The following is a 27,444-nucleotide window of genomic DNA, read 5'->3' as shown; positions in this document are numbered from 1 at the left end:
TTTTTCACTAAGGTATAATGTCCGATAAAATTGAAGACTAACAATTATAAGTTTTTGTATTCATTATGTTAATTAAATATGCCGCTCTATATAATATCGTTAAATACGTGTGTTGCTTTTTTTACAAGAACGCTAGACAGTTTTTGTTAGAGCAGTTAGTTTACAGAGGAGCCTTCTCCATTAATGATTTGTTTTTTATGGCGAGTATTTATTTAAGCTTGTTTTAGTGTTCAAGAAGCATGAAAACATCAATTTTGTTTTTATATTAATCAGATTGTTGCAAGAAACAGCTATTTACTTGTTTTTATCATTAAGCCCATTTGAAATGTCTTGAAAATTAATTGTTTTTTTAATACAAAGTTTATGTTTGCATACAGGTTGCTGACGATGGATTAGCTCTGCAACATAAGTCAGAACATTAAAATCAAAGTCGGGATCGAGTGACCGGTCGTGGTGCGCCCGCGCGCCCGCGCCGGCGCCATACCTCCTCCGCGAGTCGCGCGAGTCGCACGCCCGCGCCGCACGCCGCCGCACGCCGCCGCAACTGTGGCGAAATATCCACTGGTGTTGTAATCATAATCACCTGCCATTCGCAATACTATCGTAACCGAGTGATTCCGAAGGAATTCTTATTTGCTCGGTTTTTGTAAACATTTCTCCAACAAACCGTCAAGTGTATTAAGTAAGTGCAAGCTACATTCCAAACCGGTGTCGTTCTTTAATGGACGAAGTGTGTTACTACTGTGTGTGTTGTAAGTTAGCTAAGAAGTGACTGGTTTAATGCTTTGTATCGTGAACTAGATAACAACTTATATTCAAGCGAGTTGCCAACCGCAACTGCTCTACGAGGCAGGAATATTCAGAATGTAAAATTTTCAAAAATAAAAGTTAGGTCTCTTTCGCGAAAATGGCTCGCGGCACTTTAAGTGAAAACGAACGCCATTGCTTAGACGGAGGCGCAAAAAGTCAACCGGAGCGATTGCAAGATGTGGAAACAACAATTAACGATTGCAAACCTAACGGTCTGAGAGTTCGCTTCCTGGACGAGGAGGGGAAAACGGAAAGGACGGTTAGCGCTGATTCGGTCGACTGCGCAGTCTCTCGGGTGAAAAAAATTCATATACTAAAAAACAGAAGTTCCAGTGAAACAAGCATACTGCTACGAAACCCATCTCTTCTTAAGAGGCGGTTGACTTCGGAGCGTCGATACAGCGACGGCCAAACTGATACTCTAAATAACAATTCTCTGAGCGAGAATCTTAATGGGAAATCGGGAATCACTGAGAGTTCCGACAAGACTGATTACGGAGCGGACCGAACCAAAGAGATCCAAATCTATAAGAAAAATTGCAACGTGTACAGTGTGAATCAGGCGAAAACTTTGACTCCGGAGCGCAAGAAGTCGATTCCCTTGACGATTCCAAAGTTGATAGCTCACAGAGAGAACGTGCAAGGAAGATCAATTTTGCCAAATGAGGTCTGTCTGGCTGATGGCGCTTCCGGGAAAGACTTTACGGCCAGAACTATAGGAAGACTGTCTCGTGGTTTGGGCCGGTTGCTGCGACGTACAAACAGCGTACGAATCAGTGAACCAGATCCGGTATACAAAGTGGCATACCTCGGGAACGTGCTCACCGGCTGGGCTAGAGGTGAGTCATTATAAATAAGTTTAATAAAAGTTACCTTGTAATAACCACACGACCTGTGACCACTGACCGGGTTATCAAAGCTGAGATAGTAACAATAACATAAATTATACTAAAATTGATCGCAAGCATACGTTAATAATTTAATACAGGAATATGAGCTATAAAAAGTAGAATGTCAAAATGATTGTGTGTGCATAATAGTCTTAATAATGTGTGTTAACATAAATAACACGATTTTATTTCCTGTAAAACACATATTTATTACAGTAATCATTTGTGTATATATTGTAAACATTATTTTATTATATATGTCACTTGTATGCCAAGATTGAAAAAATAGATTTTAATATGAATTTACGATATCGATACAATTATCTTTAATTAAATTGTATTAGCAGTCTGTTTAATTAGTGATTCAATACCAACTGCTATCATTAAATACGAAAGCGTTACTACATTCCTATTTGATGAAGACTCGTGCGGTAAATATGATAACTTAAACAAACATTTAACGCAAATTATAATTGGAATAGAGTTCTTTAATACTCACACTGCGTCTTATTACGAATGTTTTTATTCGATTTTGTTATTTGTTTCTTATTTTTTTTTGTTTGTGGTTAAAGTTCAATATCAAGGAATACGATATGAGTAAAGTTATTTTTCCATTTATAAATGGATTTCTTAACTCTCGTGGTAAATATTTGACCGACATTCGAAGGAACTTACTGTGCACGTTTATCTGAACATTTTAACGAGTTAATATCGTTATTTCGTGAAACCTTCATGCAAGTAGAGGGTTTACGAAGTAAAGGCCGCCTATGCGTAAGTAGTTCAAGGCATATTTGTTGGACCAGAGCAATTTTGTTTTCATGATCTTAACGATTTTTTTAAAAGTTTTGTGAATATTAATAAACTGTATTAATCATGGAATAAAATAATGTTTTATGGCAACAGTTTTTATTGGATTGATTAGAACAAATTAATAATGATTTTACTAAATCTTCGTTGGTAATAAAGTTTTGTTAAGTACCATTTCGTCTTTTAAAATATTGATCACTTATGAAAACTGTATTCTTGTTAGTACAGAAACGGCCCGTGAATATCCCACTACTGGGCTAAGGTCTCCTCTCCTTTTTTGAGGAAAAGGTTTGGAGCTTATTCCACTACGCGGCTCCAATGCGGGTTGGTGGAATACACATGTGGCAGAATTTCAGTGAAATTAGATACATGCAGGTTTCCTTACGATGTTTTCCTTCACCGTCAAACACGAGATGATTTATAAACACAAATTAAGCACATGAAAATCCAGTGGTGCTTGCCCGGGTTTGAACCCACGATCATCGGTTAAGATTCACGCGCTCTCACCGCTGGGCCATCTCGGCGTCTTTTTAACTTATTGTATTCTTGTTAACTAAAGAATTTTAACAAACTCGCAGCAGAATATTGCTAATAAATGATATGGAACGAAAAGTGACCAGCTCACATTCCGCCGACTTTCGTTTCGTCCATCACGCCACGATCATTATCTGAATCAACTTTGAGTGAAACTGAATTATCATTTACAGATTTATTATTAACGATTAGATACCTGACCTACATTGCTATAAAATAATAAAATCTGATATATTTTTTGTTTACTTTCGCTATCTTTCAATAGTCTGTTACTTGGTTTCTATTTTTATTTTATATTATGACGTTTGTACAAATAGTTATGATTAATCGCGCGTTTTATCTTGTGATGTAAATAAAGTTTATTTAAACATGATTCAGTTTGTACCATCATTAGCGTGGATTTCGTTTGTCTATCTCGGATTCTTATCGCGAACTAACAATAAAGTACTTGAGAAGTACGTAATTAAATCATTTACAATTTATTTCTACCATTTAATATGTTTAATTACAATTTTAAAATCTCGTTTTATTTAAATGTATAAAGCTTAGCTATAATCGTTTAATTCGCAATGGAATATTTCTTGGTAAATAGATTACCTACATTTTCTAGAATAGTCTGTTTATGAAGAAAACATAGCTGATAGTAGTAACAACATTATTGAACCAACACATCTGATTTAAATCATCAATATTAGGTCATCGGATGTTATTTATTATCTTTATGAATATTATTATGAATCTACTTGTGTCTGTCTAGGATAACAATACATTGCTTCTATGATCTTTCATGATGCTAAATACACTTGAGTACCCAATCTAACTACATATATGTTAATGTTATTTAAATAACTTAAATTATTAGTTAAATATCCTTAAAAAATAATTGCTTAAATAAAGCCTATTTTAAAAGTATTTTTTTTTTTATCGAAGACGACAACCGTAAATAAATATTATCTCGATTGTTATAATATATTTAAATATAAGATTTGAATTTTAAATTAAATATTAAAATATTTAAATTACAATGGAATATTAATCAACTTAAACAGTTTTTATTACTTATGAAAATCACAATAAATTGTAAAAAAATGATATAATTATAAATATAATATAATATATATATAAGCCGAGATGGCCCTGTGGTAAGAACGCGTGAATCTTAACCGATGATCGTGGGTTCAAACCCGGGCAAGCACCACTGAATTTTCATGTGCTTAATTTGTGATTATAATTCATCTCGTGCTTTACGGTGAAGGAAAACATCGTGAGGAAACCTGCATGTGTCTAATTTCACTGAAATTCTGCCACATGTGAATTCTACCAACCCGCATTGGAGCAGCGTGGTGGAATAAGCTCCAAACCTTCTCCTCAAAAAGAGGAGAGGAGGCCTTTAGCCCAGCAGTGGGACATTCACAGGCTGTTACGGCATAATATCATAATGACTCCAACCCGTAGAATAATAATTCCAGAATTAGGGCCTGTGTGGCGCTGGCTGACCGGGCCATCACCTCCACGCTCACACCAATTTCACTTTACAATCCGTATCATCTTTCAAGTATAAAGTTTAGAATAAACTTATCCGAATACATAAAATACACGCGGTAGAATGACTTTATATTACTGTATTTAACAGTAGTATTATCACAAATATCGTTAACCAATCACATTGTAGTATTCCAATGGCATCATTAGTTTCGATAGCTATTTGCTTCCGAACGGGGTCCTTCCGGTCATCGGATAACACTGGTTATTCTGAATGTCGGGTGATAGTAAAAGTCACAGTTGGAAGAGTTTTGATACTAAGATCGATAGCACGACATGTTTTTAACTCGTGTTGACATTTGAACACCGTGATGGATTTATCAAAATGTTTTGTTTATGTTATAAAAATTCCCACAGAGATGATTATAACGCGATAAGAGTAAGAACACATATAAACATAAAACATCCAATATCTAAAATGACTATCAACGCATGATTTTAACTATAACACACAGAGACCGGAAAGTAAGAAACTGATTTAAAACGGGGCTCTAATTAATAGTTATCTTAATTCAATCGACCTGTTCGAAATGTCATATACTCCACATCAAAACAAATATATATATACATAACATATATATATATATATATATATATATATATATATATATATATATATATATATATATATATATATGTTTTTCAGATTAGGCAAATATGTCGCACTGAAAACGCACTTTCGAAGTCTCCACTATTTCGAGTCGTGTCTTTATATTTTCAAGTTTGTAACGAGAGTTTCTCAAAGTATAACGTAATAATTTGTTAAAATATTAATAATGTTTTTGAGTATGTAATATATGTAGATAATATTAATCCTTTTCGATCTTTATCTTGGAAAATGGATACATCTTTACAAATTACTTACAAACCGTAATTAGCAGCTCCCTAGTATTTATTTTATGGTTTTAATACTAAAAAATCACGGAAGATCTTGTCATTGTTCTTTAGAACACTTAGAGAATATTATGTAAATATTTAAAGTGAATAATAAGTGGAAGTAAATGTGAACAAATGAACATTATGTATGTATGTATGTATGTATCTTATTCATTCTGTATATCTCTCACTCTCATTGGTAGCAATACCAGTCAGCTTCTACGACAAGACCTTCGTCATACTTAAGACGATTTTTTCGACTTAATTCTACCGAGCTCCAAATTGGTGTATATGAGCAGAAATTTTTATTTCGAACCGTTTCGAAACGTTTACTTGGTATTAGGGTTTTGTACAAGTTCGTCTGGGTAGGTTACCACTCACCCATTCAGCATATATTATACCGCGAAGTAGCAATGCTTAGTATTGCTGTGTTCCGGTTTGAAGGGCGAGTGAGCCAGTATATAAATACATAACATCTTAGTTTCTAAGGTTGGTTATACATTGGCGATGTAGGGATGGTTAATATTTCTTAAAATTTGAATGTCTACAGGCGGTGGTGATCACTTAACATCATTGTCCACTTGCCAATATGTCAAGAAAGAACCTGCGATCTTCGGTTAAATTTCTCTCGTTCTGTCCACGGAGCCAATTCGGTTCATATATAACGTACATGAGTAATTGTTATCAAGACTAAGAGGAAGATATTATAACTTTGAAGATCAAGGCGACAGAAACACGTCACTGCGTCTAATTTGCGCGATAACATTGTTTGATAAAAATATTTGATCAAACACTTTACTTGATTAGCGAATCTTTGCGATAATCCTTCTAAGCTTTATTACAAACAGATTTGTCATCATTTGCTAATTTAATTTATGAAATAAATTACGGTAAAAATGTTGTCTACTCTCGACGTTTAAATTTACAGGTAACGTTGAAACTCCAACCTGTAATTACGATTTCATAGATGTAGCTGCTTTGGATAAGATTCCTTATAAATAACAAAAAAATATGGTTCGGTATCGACTATAATCCACCTATTACATTCCAAAAGCCTACGCGGTCTTTCCGTCTAAATATCACAGGGCTGTATTTTTAGAACTGTTATCTTGACAAATAATAATATCATTTGAGAGATATTATGTTTCCTGAGAAAAAGGGTATTCTACACATTCGCTGTATTTAAGATATCATGAAGATACATATATTACTAGACTCCGCCCGTGTTTGTCGTAATTTTTGCTTGCCGTCTTACCACAGCCACTTACATTGTTAACATATTACGTAATTGCCGGAAAAGAGTATCTATTAAGTTTCTTACCGGTTCTTCTTGGTAGAATCTACATTTCCAAATTGTATTAAAAATGTAAAATTAATATAATAATTCCTCCTGCGCTTGGGTGGGACAGGTGATAAGTAATCTTATGTCTTAAGATAGGCTATGAGCTATAATCTATAATCTATTCCTATGAGCCATAATCTATTCCAAATTTTATCTAAATCCATCCTATTATCATATTCTATTTTTAATATAGGAAGTATTAGTGAGATAAGGTGGTCAATCTGTTTTATATTCAGACCTTTTGGTGATCTTTGGCGGTCTGTCTAAAAATCAGCACGCAACCTAAATTTATATGTTAACTGCCACGTTACATTTTGCAAAAGTTAGTTTTGTATCGTTGATTGGTCGTCAACTTGAGCCGGAATTGAATAAATCACGATGACGATCGTATTAGCGAGACCAATGTTATTTAATGAGGTCACCCGTTGTTGTCTATTCAGGAAATATATTTGTCTCTCATATTCTCATGGTGTCAATGGACAGGATCCACAATAATGCTTTAAATATTTGATGTTATCAATCTTCCAGGTGATGAGTTTGAGGATTGGTGTTAATGAGCCACATATGTATTGCAAATAATGCATAATTGTAAGTTGCCGTCTGCTATTTTAATACCGTAGTGACGTAATACGATCGATTAGTATTCATCATGGAAACGACATTACAGGATATTGAATATAAAAATATTTTCATAATTATTTTTTTCTTGTTTTATTTTTAAATACGTTTAAAATATATATGTATAACCCTGTTTATATTATTTCCTTATTTGTTTATTTGTATAGAATGTTAGACGTTTCGTTTGTTTTAAAGCTGTGCTTATCTTTAATGGCAACATATTTTGGAGTATAATGTTTGGTATATTTGAAATGTAAATGTAGTCACCTGTCGGGAGTTCTTAACACCAGAGTTCCCCCCTTGTACGGCGGAAGTGTACTCACTCAACTGAATCTTGCGTCTCCCTCTGTCCCATGGGTCTCACTCCCACGTTTTTTTTTGTATCACATTCCGACTATCATTGTTTGTGTGCTCCCACAGACACGCTCCGCGGCGCGTACGCGACCAAATTTGATTGCGGATAGAATCAACTATATATCAATGAAAATAGAGTATATTTTTGATCATTTCAGCCATAAAACGAATCTTGTTACTACTTGGCTGGTTTCGAGGCTTTTGACAACGACACACTTCATTACTGAAGTATAGCTGTTTGCATCGGTCTTTTATCTTTGTACTATGTTTTCGCTTGTAAGAAACTTAAAGAAACCTTTTTTTTGTAATGGAATATGATTATTACGTAACTGGTAACCCATATGGAAATTAAAAAATATTAACCAATCCTTACTCCGCCAAAGCGCCACCAACCTTAGGCACTTACATATGATGTCCCTGTAGTTACGCTGGCTCGCTAACCCTTCAAACACAGCAATACTAATTATTGCTGTCTGCCGGTAGGACATCTGATAAGGAGGTACCTATCCGGATCCTTGTACACAGTCCTATTACCAAGTAATTTTGTTTGTATAATCTATATATTTAAAATTTGAAGTTCAATTTGGTTGAATATTTGTTAAGATGGTTCAAATCGCTTTCGATAGCAGTTAATCTCGTGTTACGCTTTTTGTAATAGAAAAACTGAACTATGTTTAGGTGACTCCAATCCGTTAACTCATAATATTGTATAAAATCATAATCATTATGAAGTTTAATTATATTCTTTGGATAAACATAAATAAATAATGATTTACGTTAAGACTTTAAAATCATTATTTTCCTGCATTAACACGTATAAATAAGCAAGCTGATACTCCCAAGTGATCTCTTCTCTTTCGATGAGCCGGTGGGCGTGGTTGGTGGATTGCCTTTCACGCCGAAGGTTGTAGGTTCGATTCCCACCCAGGACAGATATTTGTGTGCATGAACATGTCTGTTTGTCCTGGGTCTGGGTGTAATTATCTATGTAAGTATGTATTTACAAAAAAAAATAGTATATGTTGTATATCAGTTGTCTGGTTTCCATAGTACAAGCTGTCTATAAGCCTAATTTGGTATCAGATGGCCGTGTGTGAACAATGTCTTTGGATATTATTATTATTATTTTTGTTTCTTATAAAACACACACACACACACACACACACACACACACACACACACACACACACACACACACTGTGATAGATAAGATAAGAAAGCATTCAATCAAAGTTTGACAGATAGATTTCATCTAGTTCGTTTACACCTGAACGTTAGCATAACACTTGCCGGCTGTTAACACACATGAAGTCAACGGACGATGTTTTTGTCCATATCATTTCGATTTCACTCTCCTCGTAATGTTGCCATCACTGCATTTATTGTTATGTTCACGATCTCGATGGTCCAGTGGCTCCATTCGAAGATTGTAGGTTCACGCTGAATTCTAATGTGCTTAATATGTGTTTATAACTCATTTCGTGGTCGACGATGAAGACAGACATTGTCAGACAATCTGCATGTACTGGATGAAAATCTGAGAAGATTGCCCAGAGGTTAGAACACAATCTTAAGCGAAGGCTGAGAGCTTGAGTCCGGCCAACACTGAATTTTCATGTGCTTAATTTCTGTTTATGATTCATCTCGGATCGGCGGTGAGAGTAAACCTGCATGTGTCACATTAGAATCTGCTCCATGTGTATAAACCAACTCGCATTGGAGCAGTGTGGTGAAATAGGCTTAAAACCGCAAAAGGAAAGGAGGCCTTTACCCAGCTATGGGATTACAAACTTAAATTTAAAAAATAACAATTTTGGTAAAATATTTCCTTAATAACATTTAAAACCGTTACCGTTACATTAAAAACAAATTAATTCTATATGCATAACGATTAGTCGGTTTCAAGTCCAGTTATTAATGAAAGCTTTTATGGTAGAATAATGTTATAATACCTTGTCTTGGAGAATTTCTTATATCTTTTATTGTATAGAAAGATTTTTCATGTAAAATATTTCGAAAAAGAAAATGATTATCATACTTTATGTATAAATATCTCAGTTATTTCATTAATAATTTTCCATCGCCATATGTAGGAGTACAAAGCTAAGAGTATAATGATTTTACATCTCTTTAAATATTTACTCATGTAAAGTATTAATTGAACTTGATCGATGGACGCATTGATTAATAGAAGCTAATTAATCTATATATTCTCATTTACATGTAATTGTAAATTATAGATATAAGTTTTATTATTAGAAAAAAAGTTCCTACTGAACTGAACTTCTAGCCGGTTCCTCCCGGTCGACCCTACATGGCGAATTTTTGATTACGCTTAAATTAATCTTGTTATTTGTCATCTTGTCATTGTCGTCATATTTATTTAATTTAAAATTATAGTTCTTAAGGCTAAGCTCTTTTTTTTCGCTGGAAAAACGATTTACGTGTTTCTTCCACATGAAGTGGGGATGTATGTGGGGCTCGCCGACACTGAAGGCGCCGGAATACCCACTAAAAAACCAGCGGTACCCACACCGTCTTTTCGGTGGACGCCACGTGATCGCTTGCGCATACTACCGTGACGTCCCGACGGTAGGCCTGCTTCTGCAGGCCTGCAAATTCTAAGGGGTTCTCGGGGTAACACCCTAGCCCCGGCGACACTTACGGCGGGAGGAGAAGGTTTGCGTAGCGCCAACGTCTTCTCCCCGGTCTTCTTCGGCGAAGCGGGTCAGTGGAAGCACTGTTCTCACGCTGCCGCTCCGCGGCCTCCTTCTGCGACATGACGTTTTCGCAGAAAGAGACCATCTCCTATCAGTACCTCTAGCTACCGATCAAGTCTAAGCTCTATCATAATTTAGTGAGTAGGTTTTATAACGTACGCAAACCCACGTATACGATTTATGCGAATAGAGGAATTTTGTGTGTTGAGTCCATCTTTAATATTATGTGTATTACTTTATACGTTTATTATGATAATGAAGTAATGTCAATTATAATCAATCTAAATACAATTAAATACAATATAAAATACGTTTGCTTACTTTGTAACATAGACAAGCATAAAATTAATTAATTTATAATAAAAAAAGTTAATTAATTAATCGCATTTTTTATGTAATTAAATACTTTTAACCTGTTAATAAATCCTCATATATGGATTAAATCTAGTATCTAAATGTGTGTGTGTGTGTGTGTGTGTGTTCCCATTGGCAACAACTGGATTATTGAAACCGTCCGACTTTTTTCTAGTAGAGTTTTTAAGTAACGTGCCCTGGCCATGCCCTCTTATCTCATGGTCATGATAAGCTTGTTCCGCGTTAATAAATGAAGAATATAAAGAGAGTTCACAACAAAAAAGACCTAACTTTCATTCCCTATTCCAATCTATAAGTGGTGAATAGTCAAAAATATAAGGGATGAATTACAAGGCTATTTTTATTTGTATTTAAAATTACAGAATAAACACAAATCTAGATTTTTAGGTTAAATCCAAAATCTTAATTCACTCAACAGATGGTTTTAACTACAAACCATCAGAATATATCATATTACGATTGTAGTTCGTTTGTGTCAATGTTTAATGTAACACGTGTTGGTTTTTTGTTGTAAAACTAATATAAACATGGACAGGTAAAGGCAATTGACTTTCTGACTCGGATCATGTGATTGTAACTAATATCATCCATTAAGAAGTATAAGTCGAAGATCAAGTAATAGTATATTAGCTATGAAATAATACGTAGCGTTATTTTACTTGTCGATGTAATTTGATAACTAATGACCGGTTTTTATGATGGAAATGATTGTAATTCATATCTCAGATAATGACCAGTTTGCATCCGGCAATCGTCTGACAGAACAGCAGTGCTGTAAGAACTTACTTATTTATTCCCCCGTGAAATGTTGACTTGTAGTAATATACTATTTTGATGCGTGTGCTACTGAAATGTTATGATATCACTTTCTGATAATTCACGACCGTTTTCTGCTGCGAGTTTCGAGTTTGTTCTTACAGAATAGTCCTACAGTTTAATTACGTATTTTTTGGTGTCGTAGAAGTTTTACTGGTGGTAGGGCTTTGTACAAGCTCGCCTGGGTAGGTACCACCCACTCATCAGATATTCTACCGCAAAACAGCAATACTTGATATTTTTGTGTTCCGGTTTGAAGGGTGAGTGAGCCAGTGTAATTACAGGCACAAGGAACATAAAATCTTAGTTCCCAAGGTTGGTGGCGCATTTGCTATAAGCAATGGTTGACATTTGTTACAATGCCAATGTCTAAGGGCGTTAGGTGACCATTTACCATCAGGTGGCCATATGGGCCACCATGGCTCGTCCGCCTTCCTATTCTATAAAAAAAAAAAGTAATAGTGCGGATACATATTCTATTGATTTCCTTTATCCTACTATGTTACATACATTTTTATCAATGGTAGGAATGTCTATGATATTGGCTGGAATTGAAAAAAATATTAGAAATTTTAATAGATAATATAGTTTGTAGGGCGATTTAGGCAGTAACTAAAAGGGACATAAATAATACCGCTTGCCAACTAAGTGGCTTAAACTTCCTACAAGCCCAGTGCCTGTGGAGGAAAGTGATCACTAATTATTAGGAGGAGGTAGGGCTCGTCTGCCCTTAATTAAAAAAATAGACGAGAGTTGAAACACGAAATATATTAAACACCGTGTTCTCATTACAAGTGGATTAACGAAATAATAAAGTGATTATTAGGCCTTTAGTTGAATTTTAAATATGATTAAATTTTAAAGCCACACCTTTACTTGTTTATTTAAATAATATTTAAATAAGAATTCATTTTCGCTATTTAAACGACGTCGGATTTATGACTTCGATCTAAATAACGTGATATTAGCCGTTCCAGTTATATTGGTCACGTACTAGCTGCTTCGCGCGGTTTAACTCGCGATTGCGGTTTCCCGCAACCGATTCACTCGCGTTGGTTACCTCTTGTTATATAGTATATAAACTATTTAATAAATACATAGTTAATTGATAGTTGACAGAAATATTACTTTTGTAAATACTGTTTTTCTGTCTCATAAAATATGTATATATTACATGTTACAGTAACAGCCTGTTAATGTCCCACTGCTGGGCTAAGGCCTCCTCTCCCTTTTTGAGGAGAAGGTTTAGAGCTTATTCCACCACGCTGCTCCAATGCGGTTATTCCACCAGGAATACACATGTGGCAGAATTTCGATGAAATTAGACACATTCAGGTTTCCTCACGATGTTTTCCTTCACCGAAAAGCACGAGATGAATTATAAACAGAAATTAAGCACATGAAAATTCAAAGGCGCTTGCCCGGGTTTGAACCCACGTTTATCGGTTAAGATTCACGCGTTCTTACCACTGGGCCATCTTGACTTATGTTACATGTTGGCTCTTCCTAATCCATCAAGTGTTTTGTAATCTAACAAAAAGTAATAATATTTTTATAACTAAATACAACAATCTCTGTCTTATTACAGACACATTTTTATTAGTTTCATTGCACATACGTATAGAAAATATTTAAGTATATAAAAGGTAAATACGAGTAATTCAAGGCCTTTGTCATTGAAGGTTTTAAAAACATAAATTTTATCCTGCTCTCAACAGGAGTGTTACAAGTAGCGACATACCTTCGCAATGTTATAACATTGCAGTATTATCACATTTATTGACTACGAAATAAGAATCGATATAGATTAAAAAGCGCGGTCGCATAAGCTCCTGTTTGTCATTTATCGGTGCGCGTTTAGTGTTTTATTGCATTCGAAATAAGGGTCATATTGCATTAATTGTATGTTTTGATCGTAGGTACGGAAATAACATGTATTGTTCTCCTATTGAATAACAAGTGAATTTTCAATGATAATAAGCGCATTCACGTTGGAGTGTGTACTCCTCGTGTTCGAGTACGCCTGTCCGTGAACTTTGAATGATTTTTAACAGATTAGTTTGCGGATGTTGATAATTCACTTTCAATTAGTTTTTAAATATTAAAAAATGATCAAACATTATTATTGTAAGTGATATTTTTAAGAACAAGGACGAAGCGATCGTACTTACACTGCCTTATCTAGTGTGGATATTTTACAATTATTATCAAGTTGCGGTTAAATTCATTTAACATTACATAATTGAGTGGAGTGGAGACCACGCCTTGGCAAACGTAGCGTAGGACGCCCTCCAGCTAGGTGGAGTGACGATATACCCAAGATGGCTGGCAGCGGTTGGAGATTAAGAGCTGAAAATTGAGCTCAGTGGCGTGCCATTGGAGAGACCTATGTCCAGCAGTGGACGCGAAAAGGGTGATGATGATGATGATGATGATTACATAATTATGTTTATTATGTAGACTAGATATCGTAGTGCTTAGATCACCGACACCTAACCGGTGATAGCCCGTTCAACGTTCAAAAGGCAAGCACGAAGGATTTTTGTGATGCGTTTAACCTTTTTTATATTGATCTAATACCAATTATTAAATATTATATATAAATATATATATATATATATATATATATATATATATATATATTGTCTGCCTCGTTGGTCTAGTGGCTTGATGTAAGGCCGCTGACCCGGAGGTCCTGGGTTCAATTCCCAGGTCGGCCAATAAAAAGTTATTGGGTTTTTCTATAAGAAAATTCTTAGCCGCAGCCCGGAGTCTGGAAGTTGGAAGTGTGTTCACTCCCGTGCCTCGGAAAGCACGTCAAGCCGTTGGTCCTGCGCCTGAATTCTTGCCGGTCGTGTCGGATTGCCGTCCCATCGGATTATGAGAGTTAGGGAATATAGAGTGCACCTGTGTTTGAGCACACACTTGTGCACTATAATATCTCCTGCGTAGTTGGCTAATTTCCCTTGAGATTGGCCGCCGTGGCCGAAATCGGTCTGGAGAACATTATTATTATATATATATATATTTGTATATAGAATATTGGGTGTTTGGTCAATTATTAATGCTCATATTTAACATGCAAGAGAAGACAATTTTTGTAACTTCAATCTTTTGATAACTCTTCATTTAACAACTATGATTAAACTAAAAGTTTTTATCTCTAAGTCCGTTTTTAATTCAACTCTTAATGAGTTCACTTTTAATAGTCAAATTGATAGGTAGCTTGTCGTAGTAGTAGTGATTATAAGGTACATAGAGATAACCCTAACGAAATGAAAAGCTGCAATAGAGAAGCGAGTAATTAGTTCCTTCAGCACTTTTATCATCAGTACCGTTATCTTTAATTAATGTAATATAGAACATTATTCAATGTACATGTTTTTATATTTTATATCGAACGAAAATAGCGTATCACCGTAAGCACAAGTCAGTCAACAACAAAAGTGAGATACGAAGTGAGTTCCGGAATATCACACCAATGTTCACATGATCAAATTAAACGCTATATTGTGAATCTACGAACTCACGCGTATAAGGTTTTTTTTAAACACACAAGTGTAGGTTGCTTCGAAGTCACGATGTTATCTTTTATCAACAAGCATAGGATACAAATCAGAAGCGTAAGGTAACCGCTTTAGCTATTGACTTATGCAGGGTATGATACTATACTGTATATAAGTATTGAATTATTTAAATATATATACTTTGTTCAAGTAGGCTTTAACTTATTTAAAACAACTTCGAATCATGAATTTTACAACATAAATTAAATTTTATAGCTGCGACCAGCTCGAAATGTGGAGAAGAACCGGCAAAAAACTCAGTAGTTATTCCATTTTATCAAAGGGATATGGAGTACGGACGGACAACTTTGTTTGCGCACACACTTGTGCAATAATATACCTTGCGCAGTTGGCTAATCTCTCTTGAGATTGTCTGCCGTGGCCGAAATTATTCAAGAGCATGTGCTCTTGAATAATTTAATGATGATGTCATCAATATGCATTATTTATTATTATATAAGTAAATTATTACGCAGCTTATAATGTATTGTATTATATACAAAAAATAAACTCAACGATGAATAGATTTGAACCATTAAATGTCGATTAAGATCTACGAGTTCCATCAAATCAACCATTTACAGTTAATACATAACTATGACCATTGTTAGATTCGGGTATATATTATATATATATTATGTTGATAGACACATTGTTTATATAATAACAATATAATGTTCACTTTTATCTTAATTGGACCATAATCGTCTTGTTTTGTTACAACGTAAGAAATCATTATGTTCTTAGTTCTAAGTTCACACAATATAAAGAAAAAAAAACTGCTGTAATTATACAAGATGACAGGGAAATGTCGATAAAGCGAACTATGCTCATGACCTGTGTGTAGAACAAGACGGAATAATCTTTTTGTTGTTGTGTCACTAGTTTTTCATGGTATGTCGTATATTTTTTAATTAAAGTAACATTCTGTATGTGTCTACTGGGTAAAGTTCTCATCTCTTGAGAGATTGATTTTAAGAAAAAATAGATGGACGGCCAAGTAATGGTAAGCGGTCACCAACGCATATTACACCGTTAATACGCCACCAAGCTTTGGAATTAACTGGCGCCTGGAACCGAAACACAACAATTCTACATATTCCTGTATGTATCTGTATGACAAGTGGATGGTACCTATCCAGACTACCAAGTAAAGCTTATTCCACCACGATACTCCAATAAGGTTTGTCGGATACCCATGTAGCAGAATTTCATTCTACAATGCAGGATTTAGTAAGGAAGATCGTTATTATAACACACTCACACAAGCAAACGCATTTATTGGATGTATTTATAGGAATGTTCACAACAAATTTTCATAAAAAAGATTTCATTAGAAGCATTTTCCTTATGTTTGAATATTGAAACTGACGGATCGAAAGCGATCAGATTTTCAATATTCAATTGAAATAAGAGCTTAATTTACAGCTATTTGTTCTTTTAGGGGTTTATTTAAAAAGCAATTTGAAAACCGTCAAAAGGAGGTAGAAAGGTAGGGAGCTTGTACGGTTTCAAAACATTTATGGAAACCTTTTAAATGTTACAGGATATTACCCGTCACTTAATATAGAGAACGGTTAAATATTAACTTGACGACGTAATGAGGTTTTATATATCTTACTAATATTACAACATTAATATTTAGATCCTTAATTTATTCTTCATTATAATTAGATCTCTTCGAAATGTCAAGTCTTTTCGTTAGGTATTTTAAACTCGGGGTTAGAAGTCATTGCTTTTCATGCAATAATATCGCATTGCAAAAATGACAATCGCCGAACACAGTAGATATACTCATCCAGCACGCGATGTTTTCGCTATATTATCGAAGAAAAACAAATTACATAAATCAAAATTGGTCATAGCTGGCTACATATTACGTAAAGTAAAACATGCTTAATACGTAATAATATGAGATTATTAGCTAAAATTATCGCCAGACATGTAAGTACTACATGTTATAATAATAATAATAAGCTAATCATTTGTCGCAACTTTAAATAATAGTAAAATAATGTTAGTAAATTTATAGAGTATGAATAAGTACTGAAATCAATTGTGTTGAAGTTGTTAAACTAAGATAAACATATCGTTGAGTTTACATCTGTAACAGAAAAAGGTATTTTAAGATCAGTCAAAAATATTAAACTATTATTACATGAACAGATTAGCCTCCTATTTAGCGTTTATTTGTCTTCACTTTTTAGTATTAATTAAAATAAATATTCAACTGCCGGCCGCTGAGTTAGATCTTCTCTCTCTCCTCTTGAGGCGACGAGGAGTTTGTCCAACACGAATTTTAAATTTGCAGTTCTGCCAATCCCATTGTGCTTATACTTTGCTCACAGTTTCGGATCGATAATATTACTGTAATTAATTGCCGTGAAATTATATAAAAAACGTATGATATTTATATACAATTCATTTCTAATATTGATTAATAAAAAGAATGTCAGTCAAAAAAAAAAACAATTTGTATAAACAAACTCAGTGCAAACTCTCTCGAAAAGTCTGTGAGGAAGAAATTAATGAATAAAAAGAAACTATTTCAAAGTTATTTCAGCTTAGTACGATGGAATATAAAATATTTTTTTACAGGATTTTCGAAATTAAACTTATTGAATGTATAATACTATTGTAATGTAAATATATGATTTTTTCTAGGTTTCCCAAAAATTAAATGCTTGGACCAAAAATATATGTCTTCGTATATTGTATCTTTGAAATTGTCATTGATATAAAAGTATTGGCCTCTAAAGCGATTCTTATATATGTGGTATATAAATATAGATCTTGACCTGAATATAAATGCGTTCAGACGAATGCCAAAAGATCATTTTATCCTGCAGATAGAGAGGTATTCTCGTTAAGGTCTCACGAACTCGTGGGCGTTGTATCGAATCTTATGAGATCGATATGGAATTATAATATATTTTGGTATAGTTATTATTATTTTGTAATCGCTTACTAAACTAATAAAACGCTCATTGTATACATATTAATGTATTCAATAATACACCAATATACAATAATAATAATATACAATAATAATATGGTGGTAGAGCTATGTGCAAGCTCGTCTGGGTAGGTACCACCCACTCATCAGATATTCTACCGCAAAACAGCAGTACTTGGTATTGTTGTGTTCCGGTTTGAAGGGTGAGTGAGCCAGTGTAATTACAGGCACAAGGGACATAACATCTTAGTTCCCAAGGTTAGTGGCGCATTGGTGATGTAAGCGATGTTTAACATTTCTTACAATGCCAATGTCTAAGGGCGTTTGGTGACCACTTACCATCAGGTGGCCCATATGCTCGTCCGTCTTCCTATTCTATAACCTATTGTTCATAAAAAAGAAGAGATATAAGAGATATCAATACAAAACGAAATTAACTTTTTAACTACTCTTACTGAATGACAAGGAACTGAGATAAAAATGAGATGACTGTCTAAAAGTATTTTAAAATACAGAGAAACAAATTAAAACAAGTACGTTCAAACGTCAGTGAACTCGGCTTACGATATTTAAGGACGTCGTTAACTTTTGAAATGCGTTTGATTCCAACTCTCAACGTCCCATTGGAATACTGAGAACTGATGGAAATGTTTGAACAGACCACTTGTAATTGAACTTTATGCACAAATTTTGTGATTTATATCTTGTTAATGGAAGTTTTACCCTTTACTTTAATTCAAAGTTTCTCTAGTACGAGTAGAAATTAGATTAATGGTAGCTAGTTATTTATAAACTGTAACTAATTCGTCCATACCTCTATAGCCTTTTTTTAACGCAGCAAAAACGGGGTTATGTGGGGCTCGCCGGTGTCCAAGGTGCCGAGTGCGTCCGGAACATCGGAATACCCACTAAAAAACCAGCGGTACCCTTTCCGTCTTAACGAGGAGCGCCACGGGATCGCTTTCGCACGCTACCGTGACGCTCTGATACCTCTTTAGCCTGATTCAACCACAAGAGGACTATAGGCAAATAAACAATTTTGACATCATATTGACACGATATCAGTGTAAGTAACCTACAATATTCATTATGGATTCGTTAAAAAAATGACCTTTTAAATGTCGTCGAAGTTGTTATCGGAACTTTGAAAGTCAAATTAAAGTGAATATAAGTAATTTAGTGGAACAATATTGTATATTTATCACGGTTTCTTGTGCATTGTATAGCAGAGATGTTAGCAAATCGCGTGGAATATGTAAATCTAAGATTTGTTTATTTTTACTTCTTCGATTGGAATATCGAGTAAGTATGTGCGTGTCAGTTCTATCGCCTTATCGATGTTTGTTTGGATGCGCGTCCTTGCTACGGGCATCGACACACATACCGTCCACGCTTCACTGATTAGGGCTATCGTCACACTGGGCGTTGAACGCACTAACGTTGCAGTTCATTGGGCACGATTGCGTTAAGCATAGCGGTTTTCTTTTCCTTCATTTATATGCAAAAGTTAATAATTTTTTGTAATTTGATTATTGTGTAAATTTTTCATATGAATATATTTCGCTTTAACGTCTTATTTGGCATATATATTGTTGGAAGACGGTTACAAATATATAAAATATATTAATCTATTTATTAATTTATAATACTTAGTAGTACGGAGCTCACTTTATCTACTATAATTAAATAAAGATTAATTTTATTTACAGATACATTGATAAGACTCTCGACTACAAGTGGCTCCTTGTGTCAAGAGATAATATATAGATTACGAAGAGTTATAAAGTTAAAATTCATCATTTTTAATCTATATTTTTTCCAATAGCTCAGTTTAGTCATACACTTATTTATTGTAAAAATTTACCGCCCGTTCGGAAAGAAATACCTCAGAACTGAGAGCATCTTGCAAAAAAAACTCAGCGGGTTTTTTTCTACAATTGATGTTTACGGTAAAATTATTAACTTTTTATATTTTATTTGAAAATGCCCGTAATAGTTTCACTCTCAAGGATTTATCATATAAAAAATAATAATCTTTTAACATATACATTTAGCATAAACGTTCGTTAACAATTATCTTTAGTATTACGTACGTCAATACTTTAATTAATTTAATAATTTCAGTAATTAATCTATCAAACGTAGAACAGTATATTATGTGAATATTGTAAATTGGGATTAATTTATAATATAGATTAATTTATGTTTTATATTTAATAAGTTTTATGTAACTCCTGTTAAGAACCTTCGTATAAGAGGGGGTCCAAGGAACATTTTCTTCTACTCACTAGAATTTTTTTTTTTTATAGAATAGGAAGGTGGACGAGCATATGGGCCACCTGATGGTAAGTGGTCACCAAACGCCCTTAGACATTGGCATTGTAAGAAATGTCAACCATCGCTTATAGCCAATGCGCCACCAACCTTGGGAACTAAGATTTTATGTCCCTTGTGTCTGTAATTACACTGGCTCACTCACCCTTCAAACCGGAACACAACAATATCAAGTATTGCTGTTTTGCGGTAGAATATCTGATGAGTGGGTGGTACCTACCCAGACGAGCTTGCACAAAGCCCTACCACCAGAAAATATAAAGAATAAATATTTTTCATTTTTTTTTATAATAATTAAATCCTATGCTAGGTGTTGCCTCTAAAGCCCGATAGACTTTTACATAGTGGAGAGTATATAAAGTGAAAGTTATGTTTTCAAAGAATACCTCAAAAATATGTTTAACTTAAATATTTCGAGGTGCGACAGTCAATATTATTATTACCTATTCGAATGACTCTGTGCTATATTCTAAATGTTGTTTTATTTAAATTATCTCTAAATGGTTTTGTTTAAATTATTGATAACTTTAAATTTACCGTTTGCAAAATTTAATACGTTATTACAGTTCTTGCTTAATTAACCTTCATATAAATGCAACACTGCAAACTAGTGTTTCGCAAGTGAACAATATTTAATAAACATTATATTATGTAGTAAATGGGAATACAAGATACGAAAGTCATACAAATCAATTATAATATTTTATACCGTAATTGTGTTATATTTAGCACTACACTGCTGAAGAGCCGTGTAGCAAAATATCATCCAACATATGTGTTCTTTTACCGCTTAGTACGTAATAATTTTTATATAAGTTGAAATGAAAAAAATTAACAATCAGTTGGGCTGGCCTGGATTTAAAGCCGCAAACTTCGGTTAAGATTGACAACTTCTATCCACTGGGTCACAACATTTACAAAAATATATGTAAAGCTTCCCTGTATTGCATATATAACTCATGCCTGCATTACTATGAAAAGATATAGTTTGGAAATACATATAATGCACAGCCGCGCTGTATGAAGAGAGCCTTACAACATTCGCGCCTTTATGCTTTGCTCCGCAATGAGATTAACGAGGTCACTGAATTCGTATGCATCACTTAAACAAAATGTATCTTCTTAATATATTTTTATTAAAACTCGTGTGACCCGGTGCTTTTGCATGAATTCTAGAATATACTACAATATAAGTAGTACGTCCGAACTTGTTCTTTATAACACCGTACGAACGACGTTAATGTTTGTCATTAGTTGTATCTTATTTGTTAACAGTTTATATTTCCTTCGTTACTTAGGTTATATTGTCAAATGACTTGACACCTCTAAAGGTGTTTGTAAAGGCCTTGAATCAAGTGCGTTTCGATTTTATCGATACTTAATTATAACAAACCCGTAAAATATTAAGACTAGTCTGGATATTATTAGCAATTTCAGATAAGATATTTTGAATTTATTACTGCGATAAATTGTAAAATGTTTTCAAACAGTCGCAACTAGTACATCGGAATGCTGCGTCCTGCACAGGCGTACTTTCACTCGCATCTCGACATGACGTTGTAACGCCAACTGCGCTTGAATACAGATAAAAAAATCGCGGAACAGCAGCGTAAAAACTCAGTTCCTATATCAGTTCACCGTCATATATACGCTACTTTTATGTGAACTTATATTGAACTAATTAATTTTCTAAGCAACATATATTTAACATTGTAATCTGACAACACAGCTCAGTCTATTATATATAATATATACTTTTTATAGCAAGTAAACAAAGAGAATATATATTACTCATCCGTATTAATTTCAATATAATGACACGTGAAATTGCGGTAAGGCACATGTTTTATTAAGATAGCAAGATCATTAATTAACATCGTCCTTCTTAAAATGCAGTTATAATATCATTAATGAAACATTTTATGTGCATTAAGCTTGTCCTACTTCTTAAATGTTCAAAATGACACTTTCGCTACCAATAAAGCTACTAAAAGTAAACAAGATTTGTTCGCGACTTCGCTTGTGTTTATTGTTTAAATGAACATTATTTCGCAGTGAAAACAACTAAATGTGCGTGGGTTATTGGTTTGTAAAACAGTTGAATATCACTGTTAAATCATCATTAGAGTTCAGATGGTCCAGTGGCAATATTACGTAATTCCGCAGCCTCTATTTCCGTCCGAGTCTGAGAGGGTCATACAAAGGGTTTTTGTGGGTAAGAATTCTCTATACCAGGCATGGAGGAAACCAAATATATTTTCAAATATTTATCCTGAGCAACATAAAAGCTAATGTGGATCTTAAGATAAGGTCGAGAGATCTGTTTAATTTATGTACTGATAACCTATCTCGTGTTTAGCAGTAAAGAAAAATATCATAAGGATTCTAATTCCCAGTGGAGAAGCATTGTGAAAGAAGATCCATGATTTGAACCTAAACCTAGCAGGATTTTCACGAGCTCTTACTACAATTACTGTCATTACACTAACGTTTGTGATATTAATCTACTTTGAGTTTCTAGACGTATTCACGCCAGCGTTTTAAATAAAACTTTCATGTGACATAAGTCTGTCGCTCTCAGCTTATAAATCAGCCATTTGTTAACGCTTTCAAATTCACGCATGCATATTCATATACCTTAATTATAGTTCAGCTGATTTCTATTGAAAAATGTTATTCTTAACGGTATTTCAAATAAAAAATACAATAGCGCATAGAAGTTCGAGGCAAGTTTATCAAATTCTTAAGGCATTTTCGGGGTCATGTTTTGTCTCTAATGAAGCGCGAAGGAACGAGTCCCACAAGAGTACAACGAGCAAGGTCGGAGTGACAAGCACAATTTATTTCATTCGACGACAAGGACGTAAGGACATTTTTTGCAAAACCAATACTTTTTACGTCATTGGTGGGCTACCAATGACGTAAAAATGCCACTCGCCGGTGTCGAAGTGCGCCGAGTGCGCTCCGACCATCGGAATTGGTGGGCTACCAATGACGTAAAAATGCCACTCGCCGGTGTCGAAGTGCGCCGAGTGCGCTCCGACCATCGGAATTGGGTATTCCGGATGGCTAAAAAACTAGCGGTACCCTTTCCGTCTTAACGAGGAGCGCCACGGGATTGCTTTTGTATGCTACCGTAAACAACTTTCTGCACTGCCTTTACCTATGATGTTAGCCATATCTTCTATCTATTATATATTTTTGTGTATCTTTATTATTCTTTATTGTATGTCTTTATAATGAAAGGTTCCAAGTCTCTTTATATTTCCTTGAAATATTTACATCATCAGCTGTTATATCTGCTATGTATTTTTATTTCAATTTATTTATCAAAGTATAAGTGAAAGTACAGAATAGTGTAACTTAGCATTGCTTGTCAAAGTTCAAGTGAAAGTCCTCACTAAAGAACGCTAACTTGTTTATTCCTTTTGGGTTTAAAGGGTAAGATTTTCACTTGCGAATTATTCAAACAACTTTCCATTTACAACGATATATTTTACGGACTACCAAGGAGATATGGACTGCAAATGGCAATCCATAATAAAGATAACCCGACCATGGAAATATTAGCCGAATACACTCGCATAGGGATCCAAAATACCAGGAAAATCAATAACATCCCATCTGATACACATCTGACATCTGGAAGATATCTGGCACACAACCATTTGGGCCAATGATGACGTCATCGTTGTAAAGTCGTACTATAATTTGTATAGTCGTCAAATAAGCTTGAAAAAAAATCAGGCACATCAAAGATTACGTAAATCCAAATAATAGAAATGATAAACACGCACGGGCCCCCCTCTGTGGAGATAAGATATATAAATACTTCTTCCGTACTATTTGTACGTAATCTATTCTAATATTATAAATGAGAAAGTAATTCTATCTGTCTCTCTCTGTTAGGCTTTCAAGGCTAAATTACTAAACTGATGATGATGAAATATGTGGAGCAAACTTGAACCGCAAAGAAGGACATATAGTTTTTTTATACTTAACACCTGCCCAAACCCTGACTCGTGGGCAAAGCCGGGGCCGAAAACTAGTCTTTAGTAATGATAGTAAATCCTTCGACCGGCAATTTATTGATGCTACAAATAAGCTATAACAGGCACACCAAGTTCTTTGACCTCTATGGCAATTAGTAGATACTAATGAATGCATTTAGTTACGATATGATATTATTATTATTATTATCATACACATCCACACATGCACACTAAAACGCATAGATACACAAGTATACACTACTACACGTGTATGCGCGCACATAAACAAGAACTTACGTAATCAAATAAACATAATTTCTGTTACATTACAGAAATATCGTATTCATAAATAATTCAACTACGTCACAATGTTAAAAATACATAATAACCGATAACATTATAAAGTCTTTTCTCTGCCAAATATTACTGAGGATAATGTTTTACAAAATTGTAAACAAATTTATTTTGGATAGTTGAAATATGAATCAAAATTTCGCGTATGTAACGGCCCTCCGCGGCGACTTAGTGCGTGCAACGCCGTTTACTTTCGGTGTAGACCTTACATTCTGCGTGTTTTTGACCAAAATATAATAGTTTTATACTATTTATTATCTTATTTAATTAACATTTAAATATTAAGTAACATTTATAAATTGCATAATTATTATTATAATTATTTATTTTATTATGTAAGTATAATTATAATAATGTATATAATATTTTATAAACAATCTTAGCTGAACGCATACTTATGTAAATTTATCCATTCAAATTCTCTTGAGTATTGAAATTGCAAATATTCCAGTGAACGTCGGAGTGTGTACGCCAGTATAGCTTGCAGGAATTCGTTCCCGTTACCCTAACGGGAGCGGAACATAGCATTAACCACTTAATCGGTGGGCCCAGAACAGGGACGCTATTAGAAAAGGTATCAAATATATGTGGTTCGACACGTAACGGCCTCTTAATGTCCCACTGGGCTTAGGCCTCCTGTTCCTGTTGAGGCTCTTGAAGGCTTGGAGCTTATTCCACCACGCAGCTCTAGGACTTTATACTCAAGTGGCAGGTTTGCATACACAAGAAAGTTTCCTCTGAAGATGTTTTCTTTAACCGCCGAGCACGAGATGAATTATAAACACAAAGTTAGCAGTTGAATATACAGTGGTGCCTTGTTTAAAATCGCAATCTTCGGATAAAATTCACGTGTTCTTCCACGGGTCATTTCGACTTAAGAGTTCGACACAAGCGTCTTTAATTAGTTCATACATTTATAACTTATAAGATTAATGTGATTTATAAATTATCGTCCTGGGAAATTGTGTCCTATCTTAGCTATTATTTTTTGTACTGAAAATTTGTAAACAGTTACAAGATATGATAAAAAAAAACAAAAACAAAGCTGCTGCGTTTCTTTCACCTGTTCTTCTCAAGGAAAATACCCTGAGTATTCTATTTTGACAATCAATAAGTAACCCTTACTTACACTACGTTCTATGTTATTGTGAGAAATTTGATTTGATTCGAAAAACAGAATCTCCAACTTTGTTAGTTATATCCCAACGAAACCATTTCCACCCTTCCTTGTTCAGAGCGCAAGTTTTGTAGAACGCATTGGGTTAATACAAAGATTAACTTTACATAGAATGCTCGCATTTACATTTATGCGCAAATACTTAAACTCTAACCTCGATCTAGGATTCCATGTAAGTCATTGAACTCGGAGAGAATTATTTATTCCTATTCGTATTACGTCGCTATGATATTATAATGTTAGTATTATCTGTGAGTAATAACCGTATTTATGTATAACATTTGCTGACAAGTTGAAAGTGATTAATTGCGAATATTGTACTCGTCAACTCACGAGCTTGAAATATTAAAAAAAAAATTAAAACTGACAATTTAAAAAAAAATCAATTTTCATAAACATAACTATTTTACGAGTCGTTTCAATGTATATACAACGACTGGTAAAACAAGCTCGTGTATCATTAATTTAATTATTAGTTGATGAGGAAATATGAATAAATTATAAATAATCGTTTTATATATTGGGTTATATTTCATATTAATTTGTATATAGCAATGACGTAAAACATGTTCTAATAATTGGCCAGGCATTGACTGTCGCTAATTCGCCAATAATATCTATCTGGCGATTCGCGATGAAAATACATTTACATAGAAATTTTATTGAGAAAAATGTTTTTATATCATAAAAAATAGTTTTTGAAAATAATTCCGTAAATAAATTATAATTCTGATTAGTTCTGTATCTTTTAAGAAAATATAGGTATATTATTATAAAATCTGAACTATATACAAAAACTATATACATATTGTAAATAGATAATAAGAAAGGTTTACTTCAAATAGATGACAATAGATAAAAAAATGGCATCGAGTCGTACGAGAAGGTCGGTGGACATTGTGAATGACGGTAAACAGGTTTTAATGAAACATGTTGTTAGACCACTTCACAGCGGATTTTCATCCGTACGGTAGAATGGGGTGAGGTGACCGGCAAATCTCCCAGTGTTTCAAACGCAGTTTATCTCAACAGTTAACTTACACACTGCATGTGCACTAAATTTTATATAGTTTAAAAACGTTTTTATATAAATGTGCTATTTAATGTAAATGCTTATATTTTTGAGTTATATCGAGAGAATTTTCGTACCATTTTTTTATTATTATTTTTATTATCAGTTCTTAAAATTTACGACAAATTGCAAATTATTCAGGAGTCAGGAAATGGGTGATAATTGAGTTCCACAATTTCATTACATTCTTACAAACATGTACTTATATAGGTGTATCGTGTAAAAAAACGTTTGACATCGCGGGTAAACAGATCATTTTAGGTGGGAGGTACCGCTAGAGACATTGATATTGCTAAAGGTAGGCTTGAA

At 34.1% G+C, this 27,444-nt stretch overlaps 1 protein-coding gene across 2 annotated transcripts in view; it reads left to right on the top strand.

Moving 5' to 3' along the window:
• Positions 1–473: 473 nt before the first annotated feature.
• Positions 474–27,444, top strand: part of LOC126776497 (uncharacterized) — a 65,451-nt gene continuing 38,480 nt past the window's right edge. Inside the window, exon 1 of one of the 2 annotated variants that reach the window (XM_050499070.1) lies at positions 474–1,649. In XM_050499070.1, the coding sequence (XP_050355027.1) occupies positions 908–1,649 (742 nt within the window). In that variant the 5' untranslated portion in view covers positions 474–907. Of the gene's footprint in view, positions 1,650–2,371; positions 2,472–27,444 lie in introns of those variants that run through there. The other variant, XM_050499079.1, reaches the window with a different exon arrangement.

This window comes from Nymphalis io, chromosome 2 (genome assembly GCF_905147045.1).
Source record: "Nymphalis io chromosome 2, ilAglIoxx1.1, whole genome shotgun sequence".
NCBI classification, from domain to species: domain Eukaryota; kingdom Metazoa; phylum Arthropoda; class Insecta; order Lepidoptera; family Nymphalidae; genus Nymphalis; species Nymphalis io.
This window is presented reverse-complemented; position numbering and strand designations above follow the sequence as displayed.